The sequence below is a fragment of the Ruditapes philippinarum genome, unplaced genomic scaffold, assembly GCF_026571515.1.
Source record: "Ruditapes philippinarum isolate M1 unplaced genomic scaffold, ASM2657151v2 ctg881_1_1_1_1, whole genome shotgun sequence".
Classification (NCBI taxonomy): domain Eukaryota; kingdom Metazoa; phylum Mollusca; class Bivalvia; order Venerida; family Veneridae; genus Ruditapes; species Ruditapes philippinarum.
This window is the reverse complement of record NW_026863267.1, coordinates 53,470-72,106: the sequence shown is the minus strand read 5'-3', so window position 1 is coordinate 72,106 and position 18,637 is coordinate 53,470. Positions and strand designations below refer to the sequence as shown.

General features: G+C 32.2%; 2 protein-coding genes across 5 annotated transcripts; both read right to left on the bottom strand.

Moving 5' to 3' along the window:
• Positions 1-856: 856 nt before the first annotated feature.
• On the bottom strand, positions 857-4,905 carry LOC132721655 (death-associated inhibitor of apoptosis 1-like). Its single transcript, XM_060705989.1, has 4 exons — positions 4,096-4,905; positions 1,987-2,138; positions 1,613-1,679; positions 857-1,140 (listed from the first exon to the last, which is right to left on the bottom strand). Exons 1-4 carry the CDS (start codon positions 4,874-4,876, stop codon positions 899-901), a joined length of 1,242 nt encoding a protein of 413 aa, XP_060561972.1. The 5' UTR covers positions 4,877-4,905; the 3' UTR covers positions 857-898.
• A 1,379-nt stretch (positions 4,906-6,284) lies between these two features.
• Positions 6,285-16,882, bottom strand: LOC132721662 (uncharacterized). 4 transcript variants are annotated; one of them, XM_060705999.1, is made up of 6 exons: positions 15,855-16,882; positions 15,360-15,536; positions 13,043-13,243; positions 11,378-11,569; positions 9,707-9,898; positions 6,285-8,736 (listed from the first exon to the last, which is right to left on the bottom strand). In XM_060705999.1, exons 1-6 carry the CDS (start codon positions 16,876-16,878, stop codon positions 8,561-8,563), a joined length of 1,962 nt encoding a protein of 653 aa, XP_060561982.1. In that variant the 5' UTR covers positions 16,879-16,882; the 3' UTR covers positions 6,285-8,560. The 4 variants fall into 4 exon arrangements, with proteins under 4 accessions (XP_060561982.1, XP_060561983.1, XP_060561984.1 ...); XM_060706000.1 differs by having other exon boundaries at positions 15,912-16,882; XM_060706001.1 differs by lacking the exon at positions 9,707-9,898.
• Between the last annotated feature and the right edge of the window lie 1,755 nt (positions 16,883-18,637).

Below are 18,637 nucleotides of genomic sequence, written 5' to 3'. Positions count from 1 at the left end.
TCAATTAACTCAGGCTTCCAACACAATTGAACTAAAATAAACTATATACAATATAAGTGAAATTCTTCTGGAAAAAAAACTAGCTTATTATACAAAACTTGCACTTTCATTAAGAACTACTTTTACTTGTAATTAAATAGAGGCCATCCTCTCAAAATATGAATTTGTGAAAATGTGCTTATTTTTTATTGTGACTTTTTATGTACTAAACTTGTATTTATTGTACAAGTCTTGAATAAACTGTTTGGTCTGTTCTGTTCTGACAAAACTTCCTGTGCCGTTACAGTGTGGTAACTGTTTTCCACCACACATTTCGCACATGCGCTAATAAGATAAAATTTTGTGCTGACTTAATAATACGTATTATTATATGACAAGTTAGAGTATGTGACGAGGAAATTTGAAAAATAGAGCAATTTCAATGGACAAAATATAATTTCTAAAACTTCAACAATCCTTAACTTTACACGTGTAAAATAATTTGACAGATCACCAACAACATCTGTTTACTCTACTTTATTTCATATTTGTCATATATATATATATCAATCAGGTAATCACTCTTAAATGACCACTTTTGAAAAGGGAGCTAAATAATAATAAATACCACTAACTTGGGATGATGATTTCCAATTATTACAACAAGTGAGCAAAATATTCATGAGTTGGTGAATATCAGAATTCAAACATTATCTTCAACGAATAGTAAAAGTAAGACTTATACAAAGTCTGATATTAATTGTAAGTACATTGTATCAATGTATACAAAAGTTCTTCAAAACATCATATAAATTATATATTAATCTATTTCATAAAAAAATACAACCAATTGTTATTCAAACTCACAAGTTGTGAAATATATTTACAGAGTTTAAGGTATTTTGTTTCCCTTCCTTAATTAATGTATGTAGGTTTTTATGGTGTAAGAGATCTCCGCGTTGCATACCAAACATGAAGGTAAAATGGAAGCACAAGTTTCACATACAACCACATGTCCACAAGGAACAAACAACATGTTACGTTTGGCAATCTTGCAGAGCTTACAAAGTACTCTTTCACTGCACTCATTGGTTCCATTCTGTTGGATTGCTCCACGTCCTGTTCCATTGTTTTTATGGCCCACCAAAGACTGTCTGTGTTCTGAATCATGAACAAAAAAATGAAATAAAATATCTCTGAAAAGAAACACGCTCAAATTTCACCAAACAAATCAAAAGCCTATTTTAAACATTTTCCCCCATGAAAGTCAAAAATCTTTGTTTGAATCATGACGAAGCACGATCAATGTATAAGTGAAAGTGTATACCATATTTTTTCATGAAGGATGTGTCATACAGACTATGAACACAACACATAATTAAATTTATTCAGTACATTTCCACTATTGGTTTAGTATAATAAGTATAAATTTTGTGAAAAAAAAATCTAGATAAAGTGTAATCCCTCGGACGCATTAATCATAACAAAACTGCATGAAAATTGCAGACTCGGTATGATTGAGCCTTTACATTCAGAGAAGTCTGTTTTCCCCTTAAATATTCATATATACATGTATAAGTGGGGCATTCAATTACTTGCCATCATAATTAATACGGTAACGTTCATCACTTACCTAGAGTGCTCGAAGTGTATACCCCTCTATTCATTGTTTTCACTTGTGCGATTTTGGGGCGAACGATCTGGAAGGATAATATCTATATATGAAATCGTTTTGTTTTTTTGTTTTGTGTTTTTGTTTTTTGTTTTTTTTTATTTTGGTCAAGTCGTTGCAGTAAACATCTTCCAAAAATCTTTCAAAACAAATATCTACACAGATGATAATATTACCCTTCTTGTACTAAATTATACATATTTCGTAATATTTTTAACAATGAGACTTAGCTGAAGTAAGTAAAAAAATGTACGGACCTAAGAAGATGCTGGCTTAAAACATGAAAGATATACTAAAATAATTTGCCCTTTTATGAAGTGTTTTATATAAACTACCTGGTTTCTCTCTATGAACACAGATCCTTTTTTATGTAGTAGATTCGGACAATGCGGGAACCACCGAGCATGCACTATGTAGGGATCGTCTTCCTGTTCCCAGTCACGTAACTGAACATTACAAGCAAAGCAGGCAACAATGTCCCTGTAACCTATGATAAAAAGGTGTTTTTACAAAAGACGTTTGTAAAACATGTTTGGGTTCAAAGTAACTAAATTGAATTACCAACGACATCACCAAAGCAAGCTGAAAGTCATAGTATTTTGTAAATGAAGGAGCATAAATGTAATTATTCGACGAAAAAATACTTGATACAGTTTTTCGAGCGATCCACTTTTAACAAGACACGTTTGTAATACCTGCAACCTGTAAATGTGACATTAACCCTGTCACTCAAAAAACAATTAGGTCAATTACTACCCAAGACTTATGCTTAAGGCCCATCAGTGTAAGAAACTGGTCGGTAACTGTTTTGACGTATAGGGTTAATGTGAGTTTGAACTTTGACCCTGAAAAGACTTTTTTTGGTTGTCACGTTATTGGTCGGAAACCGTTTTGACATACAAGGTCAATATGACCTAAATTTTTAAGCCCTGACTGCCAAAATCAGAAAAGGTCATCAAATGAAACCTTTTCGGAATACAAGGTCAATGTGAACTTAAACTTTGACCATGTAAGCCCGAAATTAATAGTAGGTCATCTACTGGCCAATATCAATGAACCTTTGAGGACTGAAGGCCCTTTAATTGTTTAGTCATTGGTCTCAAACTAATACTTGTTCAATGTTACACTATCTGTTGAGCCCTTGACCCCAAAATGTATAGGGGTCATCTTCTTCCCAAGACCAATGCACCTTTGAAGTTATAGAGTTATAAGCTTATGCGTTCTCAAGTTATTGACCGGAAACGGAATGACCGACAGATCGATATCAATGGCCACCAATGCATCATGGCGAGTAGCAGCAAAGAACTGCCTTCTAAATAATATAAAGTTTCTATATGTATCACTTCTATTCGTTTTTAACAAATAAATTATTACGGTTGTTTACCTGTATAATACAGTCCAGCATCAGCCAATTGTCCTGGATCTATTGTCTTTCTTTTAGGCCATTTGGCAAACGAATTCAGTCGTGCTTCAATAGTTATATATTTTTCTTTGACGACATAAGTAATAGAAAAAGCATCGAAACACGAGGCTATCTGATTATTAATCTTTTGCATCATATTCAAAAATAAGAAACACGTTCCCTGTTGTCACAATATCAAACCCCAAGAAAAAGTAACCAATGAATGAGCATCTGAATATGATATTTATCTCTGCCACCCCAGCAAAAGTGAGCCAATCAATCGGGATGCTCTGGAGTGCGGGTAACTAATACCTGCACACCAGTTAACGCACTGTGCATGTATATGTATACGATTTCACTCTAACACATTTTCAACAGAAAGGTCCCCAAACTATGATGCAATAATTTCTTATAGCTACGAAAAACATAGAGGTTAAATTTTAAGCATATTGATATTGACGTCTCTTCAAAGAAGGACATTTTATATTTAACAGCATTTATTTAGGTGTCCCGCGGACGAGGTGGAGAGCCTGGATCTCATTTCACTAAATGAAACAACTAAAGGTACGGTCTGGAAAAGAGATACTTTGTTGACTGCCAAAATCAGAAAAGGTCATCAAATGAAACCTTTTCGGAATACAAGGTCAATGTGAACTTAAACTTTGACCATGTAAGCCCGAAATTAATAGTAGGTCATCTACTGGCCAATATCAATGAACCTTTGAGGACTGAAGGCCCTTTAATTGTTTAGTCATTGGTCTCAAACTAATACTTGTTCAATGTTACACTATCTGTTGAGCCCTTGACCCCAAAATGTATAGGGGTCATCTTCTTCCCAAGACCAATGCACCTTTGAAGTTATAGAGTTATAAGCTTATGTCTCAAGTTATTGACCGGAAACGGATTGACCGACAGATCGATATCAATGGCCACCAATGCATCATGGCGAGTAGCAGCAAAGAACTGCCTTCTAAATTAATATAAAGTTTCGATATAAATCACTTCAATTTGTTTTGAACAAATAATTATTATGATTGTTTACCTGTATAATACAGTCCAGCACTAGCCAATTGTCCTGGATCTATTGTCTTTCTTTTAGGCCATTTGGCAAACGAATTCAGTCGTGCTTCAATAGTTATATATTTTTCTTTGGCTTTCGGAAGCATGTCTTCTGCTGCACTTTCAAATCCAGCTTTTCTACACGTGACTTTTTGATTGACCTTAGTCATATTTGGCTTGTTGTCAGTGTGATTTACGTTCCGTTTACTTGTTTTTGGATCGTTTGATTGTGCAAAACAATTTTCTTTATTCGTCCTTCTACCATAAGATGTTTGTGCATCCATTGTACTTTTATTAGATGCACCGCGTTCTTTATCTGTAACCGTTTGAGCACTCATATTTCTGTGAGTTCTGTGCTCAGTTTTTTCATTATTTGTCGCAGAGGAACCCGTTGACGAATATCGACCATTCTTTACCTTTACTGCTGGAATTCCGTTATCTGTCGACATCGGTGAATCATCTGGAACTCCTTTATAGGTTTTAAACCTAACACATTCATTTTTCATTTTATCATCTTCGTCTATGTCACTAACAGTTTTACTGAAGCGTTTGCCTACGAGGAAACCGATTGCTGTGCTATAACTTTGTAGAAGTATTCCTAATTTTGTCTTGTTCTGCCGTAGTTTTCCAGTCACGAAATGTATCGCTCTCAGCAATTTGCATTTCACAATTTTCAGACACAACCAAAGAAATCGCCACAGGAACTCGTCAATGATCAAAGTAATAATTACAAATAAAACTAACTCAATGTCAGTATCCGACATCTTGTTTTATTGTTTCCTCTTCGATTCTATTTTTTGGGATCCCAATTTTCAAGGGCTTCTCAAAAGTAAGATAAATAAATGTATATATACATACATGTATTATGTATGTGCAAAAGTGTACTCTTGAAATTTACAAATGTTTCGAAGAAGGGATTGCTTCATCGCAACTGTAAAAACTGATTTGGTCATCAAGGTATTTTGAGTCCAAAAATATAACGGCTGACGCATGAATTAGAAATGTTGTGCATTGCTTTGTTCGAAATTTTATTTTTATGAAATGATTTATTTCACTATAATCTCTTTTAAATTTAGATAAAGATAAACACAGATAATACATGCATATATTACCTTTTAAAATTATCATTTAAAAACTGGCAATTTTTTTTAATGAATTACTATAAATGGCACAAATATGCAAACACAGCCTTTACTGCGTTAGTCACATTGAAGAAACATGGTGATAAATACTGAAAAACCAGTCATTATTTGCAAATAAAAATGTCAATTATTTCTTAAATAGTAATTTATTTCTCAATTTTTCTTGATCTGAGGCATACAGGTTTAACGGAATTTCCGCAAGTAAATCACAATTTATTGTGAATTTGCATAGAGGGTATTTGTTTGTTTGAAAATCCTTTATATAACACGCGGGTTAGTGAATTCAATTTCGAACTATAGATATACCCCTTTAAATACGTAGTAGACAAGATTTCTTCATTACTGAACATTGAGAACATCCCTCAATGTACGGATATATATTTTAAAAACGCACGGATTCCCAACACTGAATTGTTTGTATTTTTAACTATATGGCCTGAGCATTATTTAAGACTGACGTGTTCGGAAACCCATTATTTGAGGAATTCAACCAGTCATCGAAATGTGGCAATCTTACAAATATCAACTTTACTTTTTCAAGTGTCATTGAAGGATAACGTGATATCGATTTACAACTTGATCTTCACTCATTTAATATTAACCATCTTATACTGATTTCACGGTTTGATATTTAATAACATTAAGAAACCCTATTAAGTCAACATTTATTTGGATCTAAGATTTTATGAAGAAAAAAAAACCCAGCTTTATACATGTTTTGTTTCGTATATCATATGATACCAATTGCTGTTTTTTTTGTGTATAATACACGTTAAATGTTTCATGAACGAGATATTTTCTGTTTAAAGCAAATTTTAAGAAACATATTGAACAAAATCATGTGTGTATGAGTTTAGACAGCCATGTATTCGTTCATAAGTCAGCTGTTTTGTTTCATTTTTTCAACGCAACACCATTTTAATCAAATATTTAAGATGTTGTGTGTTCGGGTATGATTGTAATGTACGAGTTATTACTGCCTTTTGTGATCACAGGCTAAAGGGATAATGAAATAAACATTTCACACTAATATTTTTGCTAGTATTTTATTAGGAATATTCAATGTAATGATCTTAAGTTAAACAAAATAAACATTTTGCAAATAACACAGTCATCGATTCACACATGAAACATGTTAAGAAAACATGAAAAAATATATGAAAGAAAGTATTGGTCACCAAATTTAAAATTGTACTACTAAAAGCTACTTGGTAAAACAAGTGAGCTTTGGTGGCCCTAAATCGCTTACGTTGCTAAGAAATGTCACAATATTTTTATTTTTCAAAGTTAAGTCAGTAATGTGTTCACATTGGGTTTGTTTTAAAATGCAGTGCTTATGAAAATCTACGTAGCTAATATATTATGCGTTATTTTTACATTCGGCCTTGTGTGACCACATTTACAGAATTACTGCAATCTTAAAGCCATAAAGTACTTACAAACTTATGTTCTTATTTAAAAAAAGGCAAACATCAGACGAAATGATAGCTCTAGAAATCTTCTCTTCAATAGTATTATGACGCTGTTTTGATCATATATACTGTGACGTTCTTTATATCATATTGAGAAAATATTTTGTCAACTAATTCGATTAAAAGTGAAGTTATTGTTTGTTCTTCGCTTAAATTTAGTGCTCTTCATTATTCATTTACAGACGTAATTTATAGATATAAATATATATTTGATTAATGGAGTTTTGTCAGTATATGTGATGTATTACATTGTATGTATTAAATATCCCATTGCTCAGTATTGTATTGATTTTTTTCTTTATGTTTTTCCCTATATTGTAAAATATGTGAACTAAAGTTATATTTCAAATTGCTTGTTATAACAATGTACCTATGTGTGTACATGTTATGAAATAAACTCTGTTCTGTTCTGCTCTGATAATTATGATGTGTTTGAACATTGACTTTGTTTAAATCAATTTGTATTTACTCATGTCTTGAGTAATTTTGTTATGCAAATTCATGAAAAAATCAGAAATTTGAAATTAAAAGTACAACACATTGTCTGAAATATAACTTTTAATTGGCTTTTGAAATATTTAATAACTGCATTTTTGTCATTTTGTTTACATAAAATGATTGTCCAAATAAAGATAGCTTCAAGATCAAAATTCTAAGAAAAACAAGAATCATTTAACTAAAGTTTCCCAATTATTTCTATAAAAAAAACCCAACAAATTGAAACATTTTAAAAATCATACCTACACGGGTGAAGACATAAATATAATGAAAGGACTTTAATGTTTTTGTCAATAAATTAACACATACACACTGACAAGTGTTTTCTCGCCTGCATAGTTTAATATCGGGTGACCATTACTGGTAATTGAACATGTCGCCTTTTTAAAGTATATCTTTATTCACATTTACATACACAGAAAGTCGCCATTTAAAATTGATGACCAGTTTTCAGAGGATCGTTTATGATATGTTTACCATACTTTTTTCAGAGAATATCGGTTTTCAAAGGGTCCGGTTTTCAAAGATTTTACTGTAGTATTCATAAACTATATATTTAATTATTCCTTTCTTACGTATTTCTCTACTTAAAAATAATCAATACATATGATGTGAATACTAACAACTTCTAAATTACTAACTGAAAAGTATTAATAAAATTGACCAAAATATATAAAAAGCATACTTGATGTATTTCATGTATAAAATGTTAATGCATTCACGTTGTTCTTGCAGGGCATTAAAACGACGAAATGGGCAGGCGGAGATTTCCATCAAAGTTGATTTTCTCATTTGTACATGTTTAGAATAGATCAATAGAGTATTAAAACGCGTGGAATTGACTTATTTTTAAAAAGACATAAGTGTCCGTACTTCCCCCTTTGAAATATTTATTGTCCGTATTTTCCCGTCTTGTGTCCGTAGTTCTACTACTGTGTCCGTACTATCCCGGTTTTAAGAGGTAATTTATTTTTGATAACTAGCAATATCTCGGACACATGTCTGCCTTTATGAGATGCTAAATATCCGTGTAAATAGTTTTCCGAACAAATAAGTTTGTGTTGGTATGTCGATCGAAGCTATGCGTTCTGCTCTAAGTTATTGAACACCAAAGTGCAAAAATCGTCCGTATTTATCCGGATTTCCCCTACTGTATGAAACAATTAATATATATACATGAATAAATACAAGTACTCGAGTCAAAGATGCTATCCGAAAATCGTTAGTTCCATTAAAACACAAATCACATCTTCTAAAACAACCTGATAGTAAAGTTTATGTATAAATTGATCCATTTTTTGTTTAAATTCCATGTCGTTTTATTTTTTCAAAACGACTACTTTATCTCGGCTTTTAGCATTGCCTTGATCACGGCACGACACACAGCGCAACGCTCGAGAAGCTTCGAACAGCTTTCGCATGCAAGCATATGACTACACGGAAGAAACACAACTGAAATTTCCTCCATGTAACATATCTTGCACACAAGTTCATCCTCTTGTGCTGCACCTCCTGAAATGAATAAAATATTTTCGTTTAATCAATCAGAAACGTTTAAGAATTATATTTGTATTCTCCTTCCCCTGAGCCCCTCTATGAAACAAGAGAATAGATATCAACAAACAAGGACTATCTATAAAAAGATACTCGGCCAAAGTAAAACTGCTTAATTTGCATATGTTATTTCTAAGTTTTCGAAATGAAATGTTGGCAATGCCTGCATAACAATGACATAAGTAATAAAAAAGCATCCAAACACAAGGCTATCTGATTATTAATCTTTTGTATCAAAGTCAATGGTAAGAAACACGTTTCCTGTTGTCACAATATTAAACCCCAAGAAAAAGTAACCAATGAATGAGCATCTGAATATGATATTTATCTCTGCCACCCCAGCAAAAGTGAGCCAATGAATCGGCATGCTCTGGAGTGCGGGTAACTAATACCTGCACTCCAGTTAACGCACTGTGCATGTATATGTATACGATTTAACTCTAACACATTTTCAACAGAAAAACAGAACTTAAATATCTCAGCATTTTAACTAGAAAGATAAAGAACTATCCTGTACATTCTATTTTAGAACTATCCTTTACATTTTATTTTATAGGGGAAAAAAGTATCCTATACATTTTACTTAGAACTATCCTTAAAATCTTTTTTTTAAAAAGGCAATTTTTCTTTTATATTTTATTTTGAATGACCAGTTAGATTTCCATATTTTAGTTTGTAATTTAAAATGACCAATGACAATTCTTCTTATATTCAATTATACACTGTAAGTGTAACATGAAGTCAACTGGTTTAAGTGAAAGGTATTTTACAGAAACTTCAACTTGTGCAACCATGCAGGCCTGATTTAACAGCATCTGTTAAGCTTTGTATCCAATAAAATGCAATTAAACAAGTCCATCGAATTATAAGCCTATCAGCCACTCAGAGAATAAGAAGTAAAATAACTCTTCCAGATAGGAAATCTTACCCTCTTTAGTTTCTTCTAGCATTTCTAACTGATTGGTCTCTGGTGTTAAATATTCGCTTACATCCCTCCCGATTCCAACATTGACAGTTTCGACTGTGTCGATGGCATCGTTTGTCTTTACTTCATCATCGTTTACGGTATTTCCATTCGTAGCTACACGCTCCTCGTTGAGGATAGACGGTTGACCCACAGCTAAGGATGTTATAAAAATAATTTTAAAGGATCTCATTAACTTTGCAAATTACATGTATTGCAATAAAGATGTCCTACACTTTTCTTTTGTTATGAGAGATAAAGCCCAATGACTTTAAAGATATACAATGTATTACTTTGTTTGTTATTGTTTTATTAACAAAACTTTTGGTCCGTCAGAGAAACAAGAGAACAAATATCAACAAACAAGGACTGACTATCTTTAAAAAAGATACTCGGCCGAAGTAAAACTGCTTAATTTGCATATGTTATTTCTCAGTTTTCGTAATGAAATGTTAGCAATACCTGCATAACAATGACATAAGTAATAGAAAAATCATAAAAATACATGTACATGTATATGCAAATCAATTGAATACATCACTGATTTTATAATATATTGGACACTTACTGAACATCAGAAAACTGGGATTACATGATAAGTAATAGAAAGAGCATCGAAACACGAGGCTATCTGATTAGTACGAGGGAGCGTAGCCCCCGAGTATTAATCAGATTGCCGAGTATTTTGATGTTCTTTCTCTTTTGTATCATAGTCAAACATAAAGACACGGTCCCTGTTATGAAACCCCAGAAAAAAATAAGCAATGAACGAGCATCTGAATATGATATTACTGTCGTTTTCCCGTTCTCTGCCGTCACAATAAGTAAACCCCAATCAATTGGCATGCTCTGGAGTGCGGGTAACTAATACCTGCACTCCAGTTAACGCACTGTGCATGTATATGTATACGATTTAACTCTGACACATTTTCAACAGAAAGGTCCCCAACAATGATACAAGTTCGTATATTATGGTCTTGTTTTCAATATTTTCATGTGCATAAGTAAACTTACAATGAAGGTTATTGCTAGTCTCGTTATTTTCATAAATTGATAACTCATAAAGTTATTGTGATAAACAATTAAAAGTGAGTTTATATGTTAATAGACTGTTCACTTGAAAAGGTAATAAGGTCTTAAAGGGGTATAAGATGATTTTTGTAAAACAGAACTTAAATATCTCACCATTTTGACTAGTAAGATAAAGAACTATCCTGTACATTCTATTTTAGAACTATCTTTCACATTTTATTTTATAGGGCAAAAAGCATCCTATACATTTTACTTTGAACTATCCTTAAATTCTTATGTGAAAATGGCAATATTTTTTCTTTTACATTTTATTTTTGAATGGCCAGTGAGATTCCCAAATTTTAATTTGTAATTTAAGATGACCAATGAAATTTCTTCTTATATTCAATTATATACCCTGTAAGTGTTACATGAAGTCAACTGGTTTAAGAGAAAGGTATTTTACGGAAACATCAACTTGTGCAACCACACAGGCTTGACTTAACAGTATCTGTTAAGCTTTGTATCCAATAAAATGCAATTAAACAAGTCCATCGAATTATAAGCATACCAACCACTCAAAGAATAAGGAGTAAAATAACTCTTTCAGATAGGAAATCTTACCCTCTTTAGTTGCTTCTAGCATTTCTAACTGATTGGTCTCTGGTGTTAAATATTCGCTTACATCCCTCCCGATTCCAACATTGACAGTTTCGACTGTGTCGATGGCATCGTTTGTCTTTACTTCATCATCGTTTACGGTATTTCCATTTGTAGCTACACGCTCCTCGTTGAGGATAGACGGTTGACCCACAGCTAAGGATGTTATAAAAATAATTTTAAAGGATCTCATTAACTTTGCAAATTACATGTATTGCAATTAAGATGTCCTACACTTTTCTTTTGTTATGAGAGATAAAGGTCAATGACTTTAAAGATATGCAATGTATTACTTTTTTATTGTTTTATAAACAAAACTTATGGTCCGTCAGAGAAACAAGAGAACACATATCAACCAACAAGGACTCATTATCTTTAAAAAAGATACTCGGCCGAAGTAAAACTGCTTAATTTGCATATGTTATTTCTCAGTTTTCGGAATGAAATGTTAGCAATGCCTGCATAACAATGACATAAGTAATAGAAAAAGCATAAAAATACATGTACATGTATATGCAAATCAATTGAATACATCAATGATTTCGTAATATATTGGACACTTATTGAACATCAGAAAACTGGGATTACATGATAAGTAATAGAAAGAGCATCGAAACACGAGGCTATCTGATTAGTACGAGGGAGCGTAGCCCGCGAGTATTAATCAGATTGCCGAGTTTGTTGATGTTCTTTCTCTTTTGTATCATAGTCAAACATAAAGACACGGTCCCTGTTATGAAACCCCAGAAAAATAAGCAATGAACGAGCATCTGAATATGATAGATCTGTCGTTTTCCCGTTCTCTGCCGTCACAATAAGTAAACCCCAATCAATTGGCATGCTCTGGAGTGCGGGTAACTAATACCTGCACTCCAGTTAACGCACTGTGCATGTATATGTATACGATTTAACTCTGACACATTTTCAACAGAAAGGTCCCCAACAATGATACAAGTTCGTATATTATGGTCTTGTTTTCAATATTTTCATGTGCATAAGTAAACTTACAATGAAGGTTATTGCTAGTCTCGTTATTTTCATAAATTGATAACTCATAAAGTTATTGTGATAAACAATTAAAAGTGAGTTTAAATGTAAATAGACTGTTCACTTGAAAAGGTAATAAGGTCTTAAAGGAGTATAAGATGATTTTTGTAAAACAGAACTTAAATATCTCACCATTTTGACTAGTAAGATAAAGAACTATCCTGTACATACTATTTTAGAACTATTCTTCACATTTTATTTTATAGGGCAAAAAGCATCCTATACATTTTACTTTGAACTATTCTTAAATTCTTATGTGAAAATGGCAATATTTTTTCTTTTACATTTTATTTTTGAATGGCCAGTGAGATTCCCAGATTTTAATTTGTAATTTAAGATGACCAATGAAATTTCTTCTTATATTCAATTATATACCCTGTAAGTGTTACATGAAGTCAACTGGTTGAAGAGAAAGGTATTTTACGGAAACATCAACTTGTGCAACCACACAGGCTTGACTTAACAGTATCTGTTAAGCTTTGTATCCAATAAAATGCAATTAAACAAGTCCATCGAATTATAAGCATACCAGCCACTCAAAGAATAAGGAGTAAAATAACTCTTTCTGATATAAAAACTTACCCTCTTTAGTTGCCTCTAGCACTTCTAACTGATCGGTCTCTGGTGTTAAATATTCGCTTACATCCCTCCCGATTCCAACATTGATAATTTCGACTGTGTCGATGGCATCGTTTGTCTTTACTTCATCATCGTTTACGGTATTTCCATTCGTAGCTACACGCTCCTCGTTGAGGATAGACGGTTGACCAACAGCTAAGGATGCTATATAAATAAGTTTAAAGGATCTCATTAACTTTGCAAAATACATGTATTGCAATAAAGATGTCGCAATAAAGACATTCTACACTTTTCTTTTGTTATGAGAGATAAAGCCCAATGACTTTAAAGATATACAATGTATTACTTTGTTTGTTATTGTTTTATTAACAAAACTTATAGCCTTTCAGAGAAACAAGAGAACAAATATCAATAAACAAGGACTGACTATCTTTAAAAAAGAAACTCGGTCGAAGTAAGACTGCTTAATTTGCATATGTTTTTTCTAAGTTTTCGGAATGAAATGTTAGCAATGCCTGCATAACAATGACATAAGTAATAGAAAAAGCATCGAAACATGAGGCTATCTGATTATGAATCTTTTGTATCATAGTCAAAGATATGAAACACGTCCCTTGTTGTCACAATATTAAACCCCAAGAAAAAGTAACCAATGAATGAGCATCTGAATATGATATTTAATTATCTCTGCCACCCCAGCAAAAGTGAGACAATCAATCGGGATGCTCTGGAGTGCGGATAACTAATATCTGCACGCATGCTGTGTGTGTATATTTATACGATTTAACTCTGACAGATTTTCAAAAGAAAAGTCCCCAAACTATGATACAATAATTTCTTATAGCTACGAAAACCCCATTTTGTGAACATAGAAGTTAAATTATAAGCATATTGATATCGATGTCTCTTTAAAGTAGGACAATTTCTATCAAACAGCATTTATTTACGTGTCCCTTTTACTTTTTGTTATGTTTGACTTAATAAACTGTGTCATCATTTGCAATATTGTCAGTATTATTTGAAGAATCGCATATAAAGTGTTATAAATAGTAATAAAAAGATAATGAATACTATAAAATCAACAAAACTACTTTTAATGGTTTTATGACTAATTAAGTGCAAACAGTTATGATGAAAAAAAATATCAACGCAGTCGGTAGGCAATTATATTTATAAATACTTGATTAATATGCAAAAGAATACATGTATATGTATATGTAAATCAGTTGAAAACATCAATGATTTTATAATATATTGGACACTTATTGAACATCAGAAAACTGGGGTTTTTTACCTGATAAGTAATAGAAAGAGCATCGTAACAAAAGGCCATCTGATTTGTACGAGGGGGCGTAGCCCCCGAGTATTAATCAGATTGCCGAGTGTTTTGATGTTCTTTCTCTTTTGTATCATAGTCAAACATAAAGACACGGTCCCTGTTATAGAACCCCAGAGAAAATAACCAATGAACGAGCATCTGAATATGATATTACTGTCGCTTTCCCGTTCTCTGCCATCACTTTCCCCAATCAATTGGCATGCTCTGGAGTGCGGGTAACTAATACCTGCACTCCAGTTAACGCACTGTGCATGTATATGTATACGATTTAACTCTTACAGGTTTTCAACAGAAAGGTCCCCAACAATGATACAAGTTCGTATATTATGGTCTTGTTTTCAATATTTTCATGTGCATAAGTAAACTTACAATGAAGGTTATTGCTAGTCTCGTTATTTTCATAAATTGATAACTCATAAAGTTATTGTGATAAACAATTAAAACTGAGTTTAAATGTAAATAGACTGTTCACTTGAAAATGTAATGAGGTGTAAAAGGAATATAAAATGATTTTTGTAAAACAGAACTTAAATATCTCACCATTTTAGCTAGTAAGATAAAGAACTATCCTGTACATACTATTTTAGAACTATCCTTTTATTTTATAGGGAAAAAAGCATCCTATACATTTTACTTAGAACTATCCTTAAATTCTTATGTTAAAATGACAATATTTTTTCTTTTACATTTTATTTTTGAATGGCCAATGAGATTCCCAGATTTTAATTTGTAATTTAAGATGACCAATGGAAATTCTTCTTTTATTCAATTATACCCTTAAGTGATACATAAAGTCCACTGGTTAAAGTGAAAGATGTTTTACGGAAACATCAACTTGTGCAACCACGCAGGCTTGACTTAACAGTATCTTTTAAGCTTTGTATCCAATAAAATGCAATTAAACAATTCCATCGAATTATAAGCATACCAGCCACTCAGAGAATAAAAAGTAAAATAACTCTTTCTGATATAAAATCTTACCCTCTTTATTTGCATCTAGCAGTGCTAGAGCGGTCTCTGTTTTATATATTCTTACAGCCTTCTTAGTTCCAACATTGACAGTTTCGACTATGATGATCATCATCTCACCATTGTTTACGATATTTCCATTTGTAGCAGCTTCACGCTCATCGTTGAGGATAGACGGTTGACCAACAGCTAAAGATGTTATAAAAATAATTTTAAAGGATCTCATTAACTTTGCAAAATACATGTATTGCCATAAATATGTCCTTTCTTTTGTCATGAGAGATTAAGGTCAATGACTTTAAAGATATGCAATGTATTACTTCTATATTGTTTTATAAACAAAACTTGTCTGAGAAACAATATAACAAATATACAAACACGGCAATAAATTAAGGGCCACTTTTGCATATTTTGACCTATTTTTGGTAATTTGCGTGGATTTTAAGTGTCTTTTGCAATATGTTAACGCAAAATAGACGTAAAATAAAATCATCTGTAAAAGTGAACCTGCAATCGGCCTGTCTGCATCTTGTATAGAATCATCCGCTGTTGTATCAATCATACCTTGTTTTGGGAGAGTATCACATGTATGTCCATTCTCCTTTCTACCGTTACTGTTTTGATCGCCGTTACACTCCACAGGTCTATCCTGGTCGAATTTATCATGAAAACAACTTTCAACTTCAAAAGTATAAAGGAGAAAAAATATCACTGTTAAATATATAACATAGTTTTTTTCAGAATTGTCTTTGGCATCTGTTGCATTGCATTTGACGTTTTTCATATTATCTTTATCTGTTATACACCGATTATAATGTTTTGATATTTCTTCCGACGTTACCACAAGCCTAAATTTCGAACCATGTTCTTGTCCATAACTAAATCCATCTGTATCTAAAGGTAACGTTACACAGTTTAATCTATTCAGAGAAAATCCATGTATTATGTAACGAATGGATACTTTCCAGAAATTAATATCATACATGTTGGCCATATATCTTATCCTAGTATACAGTACTCCACGTCCTGACTTCGTTTCAGAGGAGTACGGAACATTCAAGATTAAAACCAAAGTAGAAACGTCCCCAAAATGTTCAAAGCATCTCCTGGTAATCACAAGAGGCCTTTCGCTGTGTTTGAAGAAAGCAGTATAGTACGTGTATGAGTTGATATATGTCCAGCGCATATTGCTGTTTGGCCTTCTTACTGCCAAGAACCTCGCGCAGGCTATTCTTTTACCAGCAACTTTTGTTTTAGTGTGGTTTCTGACCAATTCCTTTCTGCTTTTGGCAATAATCACAGGACGCATTGCTCGCAAACAGACATAGATATGACCTTTCGAATGTGGATCATATAATTGAAGTCCACAGTCTCTCAGGTTGTTAGAACCTTGCCTGAATTCTCCGATATAATTCCATAATACACAGGTATCATTCCTCCGAAATGTTTCATGCTCTCCATGTACACTAATAACTTGGTATGGTATTAATATTATGTAAATTGCCAAAGTTGTCATTCTTATGAACTCCATTTTATCCACCTTCATCAAAATGATTTTATGGGATTCCAAAAATGTTATATATATAGACAAAATTTTATTAAAGTCATTATGTTTAAAAACAAAAACAAAACAAACATTTGTCACTGATTTGCAAGGAATTATGGTAGGTGCCTTAACAACCTAAACAGGCACTTGTATGTAGCGTAAGCCATGGAAAAAAACAACAACTAAATATCAAACTAATTATAGCGGAAAAAATATACCATAAAAGAATATCTATATATTATTTGAATTATTTGTTAAGGGTAATTTGTGTGAAATCGCCGCTGTTTGGGGAAAAATCACGAATGAAAGGGATAGTTTGCGTTCCAGGGAGAATTGTTAATTAACTATACATGTAACAATTCTAAAATTAAGAATCCAATTTTAGCACCAAAAAGTGGAAATTCCAGTCTATTTTTAGAAAGCGAAACTATAGGAAAATCTTAAACCTCCATAAACTATTTAAAAAACACACTCATTCCTATATATAGATACGCTTTAGATACCCTTCGCCGATTAAAGTCGGAAATGACCGAAATTTGCGATTTTGATCGAGAAACCAATTAATAACTACGTTTTGTTTAATAATTTCTCTGCTTATAAATTGATCATAGTTGATTTTTTATGTTTTAAATAATTCATTTACGTTATCGGTTTAACAGCCTTAAACAGGCTCGAAATTTAAAAAAATCGGCATCAGTACTATAGATTCTTATTTTTATGTCTTTAAAACTTTGAAATCTTGATGACAGGTTAATTAGAAATACTATTATACATCTCTGGTTAATTCATGAATATAGCTTTCGAAAGATGTAAATATGAATTGTACAAATTTATATGCCTTTCATAGTATGTAAAACCGAAAGTAGGTTGTGCAAATTTGTTAAAGGGGAACAAGCATTATTGAAGAATTACATTGTACGTAACATAATTATCTGACCATTACTGCCGACGCTTGTATGTTTGTCTTACCCTATCATTTTTATTTTATTTAATTCTCTTATCCTTTTTTTTATTTTATTTTATTTTATTTTTTTATTTTTTTTTATTTTTTTTTATTTTATTTTATTTTTTTTTATTTTATTTTATTTTTTTTTATTTATTTATTTTTATTTATTTTTATTTATTTATTTATTTATTTATTTATTTATTTATTTATTTATTTATTTTCAAACATTTGCATAATACAATCCAGAATCTCAATGGATGCATGATCAATTATCTAATTAAAATTGAAAGTATTTATTTTTGATTATATAGTAGAATATGCAGAAAAAATATCTTACTTAATACGTGTTTATGGTTCAATCGAATTATCCATCCATCGGGCGGCACTTCGGCAAGCTACATTACCGTCCAATGGAAGGGTCCCCTCGGGACGATATTCCTTTATGACAACAGATACTTGGAATGCGGAGCTCCGTACGCCTTCAAATCCAACAATATATTTATATAGGCTGTTTAAAAATAGTGTTTTAACATCTCTAACAGACGTTCGTGCTTTTTATATCAAAGATGATGAAATATGATTTTTTTTCCCCTCAAAAATGCGTTCGTTAAAAAAAGGTTAGATTTTGACTGGCTGATTCAAAATTAGGACAAACAAATTTAGCCATCTTTCTATCACCCCACTCATGCCCAGAGCTGCATTACTGGTACTGGTACTGCAGTACGTACTGCAGTGATTTTGCAAGTACTGGTACTGATACTGAATTACTCTTACAAAATTTTGCTACTACTGGTACTG